The following is a 16,183-nucleotide window of genomic DNA, read 5'->3' as shown; positions in this document are numbered from 1 at the left end:
TGATTTATAATATTAATTTATCCATAACCGAATTAATGTAATTTAATGAAAGCATCAATCTTCTGTATGAATTAGGTTTGGTTCTCTCGTTTGACGCAAACTTGGTTATAGTAATATTTATTAAAAGAAAATAAGCAAAATGATCATTACAATTGAAAAAATGTGTGTTGTTAACATAAAATTATTCAAATGTTTTGGAGGAAATGATAGCAACTAGATATTTGTCCTCTGTTTGGCACTAATGCATCATAATTTGAAAATAACTCAAAACTCTGCTAATTTCAAACATGACTCGACATAACGAAGTTCACAAATTAACATGTTGCTTTATAGGAGTATTTAGTTTCATCACGTTAAGGTTAATATTGGTTGAGGTAGGTACGATACAATGCCAAGAAGTACTTCTCTCATAAAAAATCCTTTACTCCGCGCATGTCGGGAAATAACTGCAGCAAACTGCCAAATTACACAAGTTCATATGATTATTAGAATAAAATTATTACATAGAATGATTACAAAGTTTCTTAACGCGATTTCAGCTTATAAGTTGCACGCGACACATGTGAAATAGATATGTGTCCATAGGGTACAAATTCCCCCTCATTACAATTTTGTCTCAATACTCCAAAAGGAAAAAAATATTCTTGAACTGAAAGTCATGAATGTAGACTCTCACGCCCAAATATCTGGTAAATATCTACAGCGTTTAGAAAGCACACATCTAAAAGAGCTTTTTATACTACTTCGTCAAAAATCAATGGACGGGACAAAAAAGAACTTGATTTGTAGATCATATGTGTCTTGTTTTGAGAAAATTGGGCTTAATGCATGTGCGTAAAGTGTCGTCCCAGATTAGCCTGTGCAGTCCGCATAGGCTAATCAGGGACGACACTTTCCGCTTAAATGGTATTTTCCGTTTAAAGGAAGTCCCTTTTTACCGAAAATCTAGTTTAAGCGGAAAGTGTCGTCCCTGATTAGCCTGTGCGGACTGCACAGACTAATCTGGGACGACACTTTACGCACATGCATTATGACCAGCTTTCTCAGAACAAGACACATATAGGTAGACTCACATACAAAAAAAGGGTCAATATATGAAAGCGATTTGGACAAACAATTCGGAAAAGTATTCTCTTTAAGAAAATTCATAATGACCGGTACAAGGTCCATAACTTCGTCAAAATCAATGAAGCGGAACGAAACTCAAACTTTATCTGCAAGTCAAAATGATAGACTCACACAAACAATACGGTAAATATCGTCAAGCGTTTAGCAAAAAATCCAGAAAACTGGTATAGTTATTGTAAAGGAAATTGCGGAGTCCACGGCCCAAACCTTCTAAAAAAATAATTGTCTAAAACTTGATCTGTTACTCATGCAGGTAGACTCACATACCAAAATCAGGTCAATATCTCGAAGCGTTAATGAAACATCCGGAAACGTAATGCCGGACAATGATTGCTAAATGCCACCCAATCGGGTGGATAAATAAGCCATTATTTAGCAAAAAGGCATTCATTCGGCTCAATTGGAAACCAGATGTGCACATAAATGCATAAACATACAAATGCGTAAAAGTTCACATTTTTATTTATATATATTTTATTTTTAATAACACTGTCACAAGTTGAAAGATATTAATTATTGCCAAAAAGAACAATAAATTTGCCAATATAAACAAAAAACAACATTATACTGATGTATGCAATGTTTCTTAAGTTTCGACGTTACAGCTGCACCTATCTAGTTACTGATTGCCGGACAGGCAAATGTTTTTCCTCCCACCGCGTATCAAAGACAAAGACAAAAGTTTATTTTGTAAATAAAGGCAACCGGCCCAAAATACAGCATATATAAGTAACAACATGTTATTATTTTTGAGTTGTGATTACATCAAGTCTGAACATCAATTTTGTTCTACATCTTTTTTTTCATTATTTCAGTTACAAAAAAGGCTATGCTTTTTAATTTACTTTCATCAGAAATTTGCATAAGATTGCAAAAATTTAGGAAATTTTGTTCACAATTGTACCATGAAAAGATATACATTTGCCTTTCTTGGTTGAATCTGGGACATTTAAAAAATACACGAAACTCATCTTCAATACATACATTATTAAAATAGACGGAACAATTTGTACATATTCGGTGTTCTCTTGAAATTCCTAAATGCCGACCAGTTTCAATTGCTAATTTATGGCTTGAACAACGGAATCTAGCAACTGACTTTCGAACATAAAATCGTATGTCGATAAACAAATATTTTTCTGGGTTGAGCATAGATTTGAATTGTTTGTAAGTATCACATCTTGATGAATTTCCTATAGTTTTAATCCAGTTCTGTGAATTACAATCAATCAATCTTTGTTTAAATGACATCAAGAATAATTCCACGTTTCCTATCTCTTGACTAATCCAAACAAAACCAAATCCATATCGGTACAAAATATTTTTAACAGATGACACCCAATTAGTTCTTCCGATTTCGTCATGTCGCTTTAACATACTATAACACTTTCTAGGATATCGATCATCTGTCATACTCATCAATTTACACCAGTATTTAACGCATTTTACATGATGCTCTATACACAGAGGTAATCTACCACATTCTCCTAGTACAATGCTATCATTTACAGATTTATTTACACCAAGAAAATATTTACAATACTCGATTTGTACTTGTTCGAGAATGTCTGAGAATTCTATTCCATAAATCTCAGAGCCATATTTAAGTGTAGGTTTTACCATTGAATCAAACAATTTAAAATATTCAGTGTATGAAAAATATCCAAAGTTTCTTTGGTATGATTTAATAGCAAAAATAGATTTTCGGGCTTGAGCTGCAAGTTTTTCTTTCGCTTTTCTCCATGATATTTTGGGTGTAAAAAGAAGACCCAACATTTATATACAGATGTGACATATACCCATGTATTTATATACAGATGTGACATTTACGGGATTATTTTTAAAGACCCAATGTTCGTATGATCTTAGCGGACCTCCGTTTCTAAAAACAATGATTTCCGTCTTTTGTTGGTTAATTGTCATACCAGTATTTTCACAAAATTCCGATATAGAGTTTAATTGTGATTGTAGCTCGATCGCGGTATCAGCGCAGCTCGCAAAGTCATCGGCAAAAAATGCAAATTATATCGGAAATGTCTTCGGTGATAAAAATACCCCTATGACCTTTATATTTAAGAAGGGTAGACAACTCGTTCATGTATAAATTAAAAATTATTGTACTGGCTACGTCCCCTTGCCTAGTACCGATGTTACAATTGAAGTTTTGCGTGACATTTTTTATCATTTATCCGTACACATCCGCGTAGTTTGAATACATGGACTTTAATACTTGAAAAAGCTTCCCTCTAACACCATTTTTACACATAGTTGTAAATAGTCTATGAATAATCAAACTATCAAATGCTTTTTAAAAATCGACGTAAAGCACATACAACCTACAACCAGGTTTGCACGTATATTTTTTAACCATGCTTTGAAGAGTAAATAAATTATCAATGGTTGAATATCCCTTGCGAAAACCGGCTTGTGATTCTGCTATTTTATTGTTTAAATCTGCCCATTTGCATAGTCTGTTGTATACGATATTGGAGAATATTTTATACATTACATTAATTAGTGATATACATATACCTCTATAATTAGAAGGGTCATCTGTAGCGCCTGACTTATATACCGGCACAATTATACTGTCCGCCAAGTATTTGGAAAAAATCCTGTATTAAGAATCTTATTAAATAAATCGCGAAATAAAGGTGTTATCAGATGCATCGTACTTTTAAAAAATTCCGCCCCAAGGCCATCGGTCCCTTGCGATTTTCCATCTTTGAGTTTTGAAATACTTTTGATTATTTCTTCGTTAGTGATTTATGTGTTTAAAATTTGATCTTGATCATCTTCAGTTTCGTTAACCTCTAGGTTTATATCATTTAGACTTGGTTGATTGTCTTCACAAAGAAGGCTTATAAAATAATCGCACCATGCTAATGGAGCTATATTACAAGAAACTTTGTTGTTCTTCTTATTACTACCTTATATTATTTTCCAGAACAACTCTGGTTTAGTACGCGATAAAACCAATTCGTTCCTTTTCGTCGTCTGATACGCTTGTTTTTTGGCAGAGCACATATTTTTAAACCCCTACGGAGTGATATATGGTATTGATAGTCCGATATATCATTACTTAACCGGAATCTTCTTAATGCTGCGTACTTCGTTTGTTTAGCCGCGTTGCATTCTCTATCCCACCACGGTTGATTTACTGAAGTGTCCTTTTCATTAAGATAGTTTGTTTTATAATTAACCTTCATATCGGATGCAGTGTATTTGAATAAATTTAATATTTTATCGATCGCTTCGGCAATATCCGTGCACGCGATTGCTTCAAATATTTGCGTATGTTGAATGTTAAAACTGTTTTCAAATACTCTCAGGAAATCTTGCTTGTGCGCGTCTTTCCATTTATACTTTTCTATTTTTGGATAGTGTTCGATACCGTTATTTAAGTAATATTGATTGACGAAGTTAGCATGAATGATTTTCTTTTTGCCCAAAACTATTTTAGAACTAATAGGCATATGATCAGACTCGTCCCTCATCTCCACGCAAAAATAAGTAATATGAGAAAATAGCTCAGTGGATACAACATGGTAATCAACAACACTAGCGCCATTATATGTAAGACATGTAAAATGTCCTAAAAAATCATCGTTGCTACGCCCATTTAAAATATGCATACCTTGCGTGCAACAAAGTTCAATGAGTGTTTTCCCGAAATTGTTATATCGTTCAGAGTCTTTATTCAAAGATTGACTTATTCTGCATATTCCCCCTCCCCCCCCCCCCCACACACAAAAAGTAAAATAACAAATGAAAGCGAACGATGTGTGCAATTTATTTTGTCATTTTTCGCATATACATGACATCTCATTTACATATATTAATAGAAATTAAAGTAGGATATGCCACGTCTACGATTAATAACACACAACGAGAGCATCATTTGAGCAATCTAGGGCTTTGTCACAGGTGTCACTAATACCCGGCACCGCTTTGTCGGCTCTGTTCAAAGGCAAATAGCTTAGGAATGTTTGGTGGATCAAAGGGAGTATCAAATGTATCTTACACAACCATATTTCATGCTGCTACACTATTCAATATAATGTTCAAGTTTCAACTTTATTTCTTGAGATGTGGCAGAATTTAGCTCCACAAACTTAATAAAGAATGGAGAGAGACGAACGGACCGACAGATTGAATCCAATATACCCCTTCTCCTGCAGGAGTATGATTTACACATGTTCAACTTTAAAACGGATATTATCTAAAACAATTAAACAGAAAAGATACTTTTTTGCGGAAATGTCTTCATAATTTACTTTTTCAGTCAGTCATTCAGTAGTATGATAACATAAACGAACAATGGACCCTATGAATACAAAATTTATTGAATACAATAACATGAAAAAAAGAAATACACCTAACAAGCAATTGTTTCTCTTCTACATATTTTGTTACTTACTATCCAAAGAGTGCAAAAAAAGTTCATGAGTTTTTACATTACATAGCATGTGTTCAAGATAAGTTGCTTTGAGTCATAAGGGACATTAGTTTATCACATCCAGGAAATAGTTGAACCCACAATAAAGTGTCTATAGTTGTTATAATATGCTCTTAGATGAGTTTCACATGTCTGGTCTATGTATTGCTATTTCAACTGATACATTCTTTGTAAAAATTAGATTTGAATAACATAATTCACAGCTAACTTAAAAATTCAAATAAACAATTATTCATAACATAAACATTATGCACTAATGGTATAAAAGGCTAACACAAATTACTGAGTATATCACTTCAACATAAAATTCAACCAAAACACACATATCCTATGATTATTTGGTTTAGAGTCTAGTACATGTATTATATTACTGTCTTTGTATTTTACGTTTTAAGAAAAGACTGAATGCATTAAACTTCCTTTTTTCATGCAAATAACTGTAATCTTTTAGCACTTACCCTTTCCTAAAATTACAGCCATTATTTTTTATTCTTTAACAAAAACATGCAATAACCATTTGAGCATTAAATTGTGTAACTTATTAAATAAAAGATTGTATCTTCATCCTTTTATACAAATCAATTTAGAGAAAATGCATATTAAATGATTGAAAATACACCAAATTAGAATGTAATACGTAATTTAATTGTGTAGATGGGTATAATATTATACCTGAGAATAGTTTATTACATGAAACAGGCTGGAAGACTATGGTCATCAGAGTTCTATCAATAGCATTAAATATTCCTCCGTAAGAAGCAAAGTGAAAATGGCTTTTGCAACCAGAATAAAACCAGAACAGCCTGTGAGTAACTCGCAGTCTGTTCAGGTTTTATGCTGTTTGCTGCTCATCAGTATCGAAGGGTTGGAAATGAAGCCTTTAAACTTGAATTTACATGTAGTAAGAAAAGTCTATAATTAAATGTAACTTTCTATGGGACTACAAATACGTCAAAATACAATCTATTTGGGAAATAAAGGTTAGTAATAATGTAACATTGGTGTAATAATGTAACATTGGTGTCTGAAACATATCTATAATGCATGAAAGTCAAAGTTTATTTAAGAAGCAAATGTTTATCAGTGGTGAAAACTTTCACCTACATAATTATGTTAATCTATGACATGAAACTGTGCACCTAAAAAAGAAACAATATTCAGACTAAAGTGAATTGCTATCAATAAAATGAATTCAAAAACCTTAACCAGTTTTCTTGTAAATCCAGTTTTAAAATATCTATTTAAAACACCACCATGTGATATAAACAACTCCTTCACGTAAATAGATACCATAAAAGCAAGAAATCGGATAATGATTACAACTTGTGAACCTTTAAACAATGTTTCGTTGGTTTCACTGTAGGTCAACCCTTCTTCAGGTTACCAAGGCTATTGTGTTACGTTAACAGTCCACTAGAACTTCTGGATGTGTCGTCCCATGGCCACATACTGGCCCTTGGGCAACATGGCGTAGCGGAAAAAAGATTTGGAACCACGGTTCAGTTGTTTCTGGAAAATTGGACGCATAAATAGAAAAGTAAATTCATTTTGAAGGCATCAAAACCATGCTGATTTAGAATTGATGAGTTAATGTAGAACTTAATGTACCTTTCTAGATCTTATGATAACTTATACTATATTTCCTTTACTTAAAATATTATTGCAACAGCACATTTTTTTAAGATACACATTTTGCAGATTAAGCTACAAAGAAAACAAGGCCATTGTCAAGCAATATGGTCCCCTACCGGCTCCACCATTGTCAGAAATTCCACCATTTTCAGATTTTTTTTGTTTTGTTGCAATAGCAACCACAATTTTTGACGTAGGAACAAAATGAAATGACATGCATAATGTCCATATTGCCATCTAACCATGTTGCAAGTTTCATGAAAAAAACAAAAAAACTTAAAGTTATCGCAGGATCCAGAAAACCACCATTTTCAGCAGTATTTCTAGTCTATTTGTTGCCATAGCAACCATAATTTTTGACGTAGGAACAAAATGAAATGACATGCATAATGTCCATAATGCCATCTATCCATGTTTCAAGTTCTATGAAAACATATTAAGAACTTTTAAAGTTATCGCAGGATCCAGAAAAATGTGACAGACAGACAGACAGACAGACAGACAGACAGAGCGCAAACCATAAGTCCCCTCCGGTGAAACCGGTACGGGACAATAATTATTTCTCTACACTTGTATACATGCACATGTGTATATGATAAAAAGCAAATACTTAAAGCTAACCACTTTACACTTGCATACATGCACATATGTATATGATAAAAAGCAAATACTTAAAGCTCACCAAGGGCTTTTTACAAAAAATATCTGCACGTTAAATTCTTTTCATTTGATGCTTTTAAAACCTGCAATTTGTATTAAATTGACAATATTTACAGTCACTCTTAATTTTCTGTAGAAAAATGAACGAGTTCATTTTGCGTAACCCGTAAGCTGGCGATACCGCCTTCGAAGGCGGAGCTTCTAAAATCCGACCAATGGTTTCAAGACGCTGACGCGTAGTTATACAGTGACCAGTACTGTGACCGCACTACTTTTTTAATATAGTAACAAACATGAATAAACATCACCAGTTTGTTTACTTTTGTTTCTTTGATGTTTCATTAAAAACAAAAGCGAAATTGAAGAAAAAATATAGAGAACACTAGGTCGGTGCCGAATAAAGCGAAGTTTATTTTGCAAGGCTTAGAAAAACTGAACCACAAGCATCGGCAAGTGGTTCAGATTTTCGGGCCGAGCAAAATTAACTTCATTTTATTCAGCACCGGCCTAGTATTCGATTAATCTGATCAATTTTCTTAGTTGTCAATTATTTCTTTTAAATATATCACCGAACCAGCTTTCCGTATTTTATTTTTATCACTTGATTACGAAATTTATGACGTATCTCGTGTGACGTCATTTTGGTGATGAAACATTTTACGAAAACAATATGGACGTGGTGGATTGTTTACAGTTTAATATTTGTTTAAATTAAAGCACCGAAAGAATCCAAAACGTATTTCGGATTGTGTGTTTGTCATGCATAACACCTTAAGAACATACACTGGAAGTTGTTACTTTATTGTTATTAACATTGGAATAAAGTTGCCATTGAGGTAAGCGTGTCGTTTAAACTAAATATAGTTTTTTATGAGTCTATGACCCCTGTCGAAGCTTAAATAATGGCATTAATCTATTCTACAGCACAGTTTCAGCTGCAATCGATGTTTTAATTTTCCAAATAATGTGCTTAGTGTAATTATAATTAATAGAAAAACTTCAGAACTCCTTTTCTTCGCGCAGGAATAATGAATAACAAAACCTTAAGGGGCGGGTAGTAGCTGTTCCCGAAACTAAGATTACAACATGTGTTGCCTCCCTAAAAGCATACAATTCTAAGCTGTTTTTTATGCTCGGATATGTTCCAATTGTTTCAAATCAAAGGACAAATATAAATATAAGAAATGATTCTTATTTTTCGGGCTTTTATGCAGTATGAACGCTCAGGGGGAGTTTTGAAAATTTACAGAGAAGCGCTAGCGCGCTTCACGGAATTTTCAAAACTCGCCCCAAGCTTTCATACTGCATAAACGCCTGAAAAATAAAAATCAATCCTTAATTAAACGCCTGGATAAATGAGTGCTATGGAAAGATCATGTAAGTTATTAACTCTTTCAGTGTTGGAACAGAATTTTGAAAGCTGTGGCAAACAGTTTGGATCCAGATGAGACGTCTCATCAGGATCCAAACTGTTTGCTATTAAAATCCTGCAGTCACAGTAAGTCTACTTCAACAAGATCCCCTACCTCAGTCTTGAGGTTGACATAGCACTCTCTCCATCCTGACACAGGCCTCATGTTGGGAGGGTTGGCCGCTATCAAACTGAAACAAAATACCAACATGTGTACATAATTAGAAGGAATGACCAGTCAAAAACTAAGGACAACGTAAATGCATGTATTCAAAGCATTATTCAAGATCAGTATAAGATTTACATGATGCAACATGAGTACGTTTGTGGCTTTTTCTGAGGAAACTGGGCTTAAGCCATTTACATTATGTATCATCCCAGATTAGCCTGTGCAGTCTGTCAGGGACATCACTTTTCAACTAAAATTGATTTTTGTTTTAAAGAGACTTTCTTCAAATGAAAAATTCTATAAAACGTGGAAAGTGTCATCACTGTTAAGCCTGCGCAGAATACCCAGGCTTATCTGGGACGAAACTTAACGTACATGTGTCAAGTCCAATTTGCCCAGAATGTGACTTATAGATATCTATATATAAGCAAGGAACAGTAAAAGATTTAAAGGAACATGCATGCTCTTATTCATAAATGACATGTATAAAATCATGCAAGTGACCCACATCGGATCTTCGTTGCATGTTCCTTGACCAGGATCATATTAAATTATTGACCCTACATTCTACAGTGTAGAGATACAATCACATTGATGAATGCAGCAGTTCCCAGATTAGAAATCATTGAAAACATTTTGCGGTGCAAGGCAGAATCTATGGTTTCAAATACAAAGTAGCAGCCCAACAGACTAGTTCCTACACTTCTCATGTTTTTTAAATTCTAGAATTTCAAAAGGCTTATGCATTGTGCAGCTAGGGTAGCCCCAGACATGCCTTTGCATCTGAAAAATCTGAATTGGATCTACCATGTTCCCTAGAGTCATTAAAGGTGTATTGGTCTCATAAGCCGACAGGGTAGCTCCCGATACGCAGGCTGGTCATTAGCTACACTGGCCTCATGTGGCAAATGATCCATTTTCACATGACCTGGGTCCTATAGCCTTATCGCACACAAAAGGAAAGCCATACTCACTCAGTTCCAGCAATGGTCATAATATTGGCAACAAGGGTGAATGGATAGGAGAAGGGAGCCACTATCAGCTGAAATAGAAGATTGAAGTGTTTTATTTGTAAATTCCATTTATTGGTATAATACTGCGTTTTAAAGACAATAATTTTATACTCCTCTTTTAAACCAAAACAATAGAAACATGCTAACTATTTAGGTTTACACATGAAGGAGGTAAATCATTACCTATATCAGCTGAAATAGGACAATGAAGTGTTCTTTATGTAAAATTCCCGTAAATTCCATTAATTGGCATAATTCTTTTCACATTTTATAGAACATCATTTTTTTACACTTTTTAACCAAAACAATGGAAACATGCAAACTATTTAATATAAAAAAAAAAAAAATTATAACAGCCAAAACTGGAATAATATCTAGATTTTAAGGGCAAATCATTACCAGCATCAACTGAAATAGGAGATGGAAGTTTTGTATTTGTAAATTTAATTTTTTAGCATAATATGTAGTTTGATAGACAGTTATTTTTAAACTCTTAAAAACCTATAAAAATGTCCTACTATCTAGGTTTACAGGTAACTGTTCTCAAATAAAAAAATAATAATAACACCAAAAACTGGCAATAAAATTTCTCAGTTTACCAGCAAATATTTGCCAGTATACCAGTTTGTAAATGAAATAACTTCCACTAAGTTTGTGAACAACCATATCATACTACAAGGGTGAAACATTTCATGACTACAGGGCTTAACATGAATGGTTGTCCGATTGTAAAGGACAAACAATGCCCGGACATTTATTATTCTGCCAGTCTTACAGGACAAGTGAAACAATACACTGGCTTGTTTACCTCTAATAAACTAGCAAAAAATCCAGACATTTGGCAGGTATTTTGCAAAACTTGATGTTAAAATAAAACCATAAATCATAGAGTGTTCAAACACACCCTGTACTGTGCTTTAACTAGGGAGAATAATTGTTGTTACATGTTAATTCACAAGCCTGTTGTGGTTAGTTCCCTTAGATTTGATTTAACAATTTCATTTTTGCTTGCAGTTTTATTACGATTTTTTGGCATAAGTACGTTTGTAACATTTGACACTTATTCAGAAGTTTTAGTAAGTTAAGTTTGTTTATAAATGAATATGTTTGTTATGCACAATACCGGTTATTGACTGTTAAACTATTAACATTACTTTTGAAATTGTAACATTATTGTGATCTATAAAAGCTTCTAACACGGCACGCAACTTGTTTTCTATAGACAAAGAAGGAAACCCAGTGTGGGTTATTCTGCAATAACTTATGGGCGGAGCTTAATGTTTCGAAAATAGTTCCGAATAAATAAAGAAAATATTGCAGTGAAATGCACGTGCTAAAACCAGCTCTAAAAGAAATGTAATAAATGTAGCATGTATATAAATGTAATGAAACAACAAATTGTATATTTAGTGATAAGTGGCATAACCACGCCTACAAAGAATGTTATTTGTTAGGAAACGTAATTCAGAAAACATTTATAGCATATCAGCTTTTCAGTAGCATCAATAAACATGACGTCATTAAGTTTCTACGATAGTTGTTTTCAATGAAAGTGACGTCATTTGCAAAATATTTATGAATTAAAACGATGTCATATGTTTGTACAATTCAATGACGTCATTAAATAGCGAACTTTGTACTAAGAAGGGCGGAGTACTAAAAAATATAGTTCACTTCCTAAGCTTGAACCAAATCAATCAGAATCTTTTTAGAATCGAAATAATATTTTTCTATGATGGTTTGTTGTCGAAAAACCCACAGTAAGTTGTAAAGATGCGTGTTATCAAATCACTCGTGCTTCACACTGGTGATTTCATTCATATGCATCTATACTCCTTACCATGGGTTTTTCGACAATAAACCATGATAGAAAAATATTATTTGTTAAGCTGTAATATCATTAATTTTGCATAATTGAGGGACACTCTAAAAATAAACTCTTCTAGTCATATTATGCTTCTACATGTATGAAATTAAATTACTTAAAAGTTACACAGAGCAAGGTAAGAACAAAAAAGTATTATGTCAGGATAAGTGAAACTGTATGGCATTAGTCCACCTGAACATGTAGCTTAAACAATTAATGGGAGCCCTGGATTTTAAGATATCAAACAACTTAGCAATATTTTTTATCTTGGACTGTAAAATGTAAATAACAAGAGCACCGCATAACTGGTGCTACGCTCTGCTGCAAAAGCTTGTTAGAATTTTTTTAATTTTTTTTTTAGAGGTGACAGTGACCTTGACCTTTGACCTAGTGACCCATCAAGAGATGTGTTTGTCAGAAAAACAATGCCCCCTACTGCGCCGCATTGAAATAAAATTTCTATTTATCATTTGGCAGGTATAGAAATCATCTCCCTTTAAAGGCTATTACTTTCCTTGATTTTTTTTTTTTGGGGGGGGGGCGTCTCACAATCAATTATGACCATGTCAGACATCACTGACAACCAAGGCCTGTGGTTTAAAAGAGATCATAACCAGAGTTGATCATGTATCTATGGACATAAGTCCACAGGTATGTAATGATCATCAAAGAAATTATAACTAGAGCTTTGTCACAAATGTGACAAATACCCCCACATGCCGCATTGACACATATTATTTTGCATGTCGTCTTCACAAAAAACAGCGGACACCATGCTCAATTTTTAAAACGCACTAAGTGACTCCTTTACCTAATTTTTGACCCAGAAAGGCCCTTGTTCTAACTTGGCCTTAAGATCATCTCCATAAAACTTCTGATTAAGTTTGGTGAAGATCAGATGTAAACTACTTGAATTAGAGAGCAAACACCATGCTGAATGTTAAAAAACGCACTAAGTGACCCCATGACCTAATTTTAGGCTGGAATGGCCCATGTTCAAACTTGTCCTAGAGATCATTTAGATAAAACTTGTGACCAAGTTTGGTGAGGATTGGATGAAAACTGCTTGAATTAGAGAGCGGACAACATGGTGAGGTTTAAAATGCACTAAGATACCCCGTGACCTAGTTTTTGACCCAGCATGACCCATATTCACACTTGACCTAGACATCATCTAGATACAACTTCTGACCTAGTTTGGTGAAGATTGGATGAAAACTACTTGAATTAGAGAGCAGACAACATTGTGCTGTTTAAAACGCCCTAAGTGACCCCGTGACCTTATTTTTGATCCGTCATGACCCATATTGAAACTTGCACCAATTTTGGTGAAGATTGGATAAAAACTACTTGAATTAGGGAGCGGACAACATTGTGAGGTTTAAAACACACTAAGTGTCCCCGTGACCTAGTTTTTGACCCGGCATGGCCCATGTTCAAACTTGACCTACACATCATCTAGTTACAACTTCTGACCAAGTGTGGTGAAGATCGGATTTAAACTACTTGAAATAGAGAGCGGACACCATGCTCAATGTGTAAAACGCACTAAGTGACCCCTTGACCTAGATTTTGACCCGGCAAGGCCCATGTTCAAACTTGGCCTCAAGATCATCTAGATACAACTTCTGACCAAGTTTGGTGAAGATCAGATGAAAACTACTTGAATTAGAGAGTGGACAACATGCTGAATGTTTAAAACGCACTAAGTGACCCCGTGACCTAGTTTTTGACCCGGCATATCCCATGTTCGAATTTGACCTTAAGATCATCTAGATACAACTTCTGACCAAGTTTGGTGAAGATCCGATGAAAACTACTCGAATTAGAGAGAGGACAACATGCTGAATGTTTAAAACGCACTAAGTGACCCAGTGACCTAGTTTTTGACCCGACAAGGCCCATGTTCGAACTTGGCCTAGACATCATGTAGATACAACTTCTGACCAAGTTTGGTGAAGATCGGATGAAAACTATTTGAATTAGAGAGCGGACACTTAATACGGACAGACAGACAGACCGACCGACAAGTTCACTCCTATTTACCCCCCTAAACTTCGTTTGTGGGGGTATTATAATATCATTTAAAAAAACTTTGACAAATCGATCATTTGGGTTATAAAGAATCAAAATAATAAATCTGTACAGTAACTGTGAAAAGAACTTCAATTCTTGGTAAGGAAAATATATAATATGAGATTTATAATTATATAAATTACTTCCCTTGAAAATAATTGTCTGTAACAAATCTCTATTTTAGTAGCAAATAATTAAAAGCCACTACCGTGACTGTAGATTCACCACTCAAAATGTGCAGCTCCATGAGATACACATGCATGCCTAATATATAAAGTGGCTTTGTTCAATATTGAATGATTTTCTCCCTTTTTAAAGTTTATTACTTCCATTAAATCTGTATTTTTAACCATAGACAGTAAACGATGACCTTGACCTTTTACCACAATGTGTTTGTCAGAAACACAATTCCGCCTACTGCGCCGCTTTGATTTATTTAACAACAAGAGCTGTCAGAGGACAGCGCGCTTGACTATTCGAGTGCTTGACAGTATAACGTAAGCCATCATGGGGAAATTTTTCATATTTAATAATTTATTAGACGATCTTTCAAAAATAAAAAAGGAGAAAAAAAAATTGGGGGGGGGGGGGTAGGGGGGGGGGGGGGGGGGGGTGAGAGGGGGGTATAATGTGGGGTGTGGTAATTTATTAGATGTTTAAAAAAAATGGGTGGGGGGTGGGGGGGGGGGGGAAAGAGATTCTGGGTAGGGGCGTGGTGTATTGTTTGGGTGGAATCCATTGTGGTATTCAGGTTAGTGTTGTTTAGTCAAAGTAATAATAAAATGTGACCATAAATAAAGTTATGACAATTTAAGCAAAATGTTCAATTATTCAAGTGTAAAAGGGGACATAATTATGTCAAAATGCTTGATACAGTGGTCTGCTCTTGTTTATAGGTTGGGATCATGTTGGTAAACAAGTTTGCAACATACACAAGCAATATGTCAAAGGATATGGAAAATATTTGGGGTAGTACGCAAACTTTTACATAGATTTATCAATAATATGCATATTCTAAGTATAAAAGGGGCAATAATTATGACAAAATGCTTGATAGAGTTGTCTGCTCTTGTTTATAGGTTGGGGTGATGTTGGTAAACAAGTATGCAAAATATGAAAGCAATATGTAAAGGGACAATGAAAATAAATGGGGTAGTACGAAAACTTAAACATTTGCTGCATATTCTAAGTGGAAAAGGGGCCATAATTATGACGAAATGCTTAATAGAGTTGTCTGCTCTTGTTCATAGGTTGGGGTCATGTTGGTAAACAAGTATGCAAAATATGAAAGCAATATGTCAAGGGACAATGAAAATAATTGGGGTAGTACGAAAAGTTAAACATTTGCACGCTAACGCAGACGCTAACGCCGGGGTGAGTAGGATAGCTCCACTATATATATTTCATATATAATAGTCGAGCTAAAAATATATACGTGGGCAGGTCAGATAACTATGTCCATTTAAAGCTTATTACTTCCCTTGACTTTGTTTTTTTCGACCCTAGACCTTGAAGGATGATGTTCACCTTGAAATTTTACCACTCAAAATGTGCAGCTCTATGAGATACACATGCATGCCAAATATCAAGGTGCTATCTTCAATATTTAAAAAGTTATGGCCTATGTTAAGGTATTAGCACGACGCCTTTGTCGGACGACAAGCTGGCTATGACAAAAGCTCGGGTTTTCTCCGAAAACAGCCTCGGTAAAAATTACACGAAACCAACACAGATCTTTATTAAGTTAAGCAAATAACTTTGAAAATGA

The 16,183-nt window shown here is 34.4% G+C and overlaps 1 protein-coding gene across 1 annotated transcript in view; it reads right to left on the bottom strand.

Annotated features, from left to right (window-relative positions):
* Positions 1-4,905: 4,905 nt before the first annotated feature.
* The window catches only part of LOC127851840 (mitochondrial carrier homolog 2-like), a 32,514-nt gene continuing 21,236 nt past the window's right edge, over positions 4,906-16,183 (bottom strand). The window contains exons 10-12 of the mRNA XM_052385787.1: positions 10,434-10,501; positions 9,406-9,481; positions 4,906-7,096 (exon numbers count right to left, since the gene is read on the bottom strand). Coding sequence (XP_052241747.1) covers positions 7,001-7,096; positions 9,406-9,481; positions 10,434-10,501 — 240 coding nt within the window. The 3' untranslated portion in view covers positions 4,906-7,000. The remainder of the gene's footprint in view (positions 7,097-9,405; positions 9,482-10,433; positions 10,502-16,183) is intronic.

This window comes from Dreissena polymorpha, chromosome 11 (assembly GCF_020536995.1).
Source record: "Dreissena polymorpha isolate Duluth1 chromosome 11, UMN_Dpol_1.0, whole genome shotgun sequence".
Classification (NCBI taxonomy): Eukaryota; Metazoa; Mollusca; class Bivalvia; order Myida; family Dreissenidae; genus Dreissena; species Dreissena polymorpha.
This window is presented reverse-complemented; position numbering and strand designations above follow the sequence as displayed.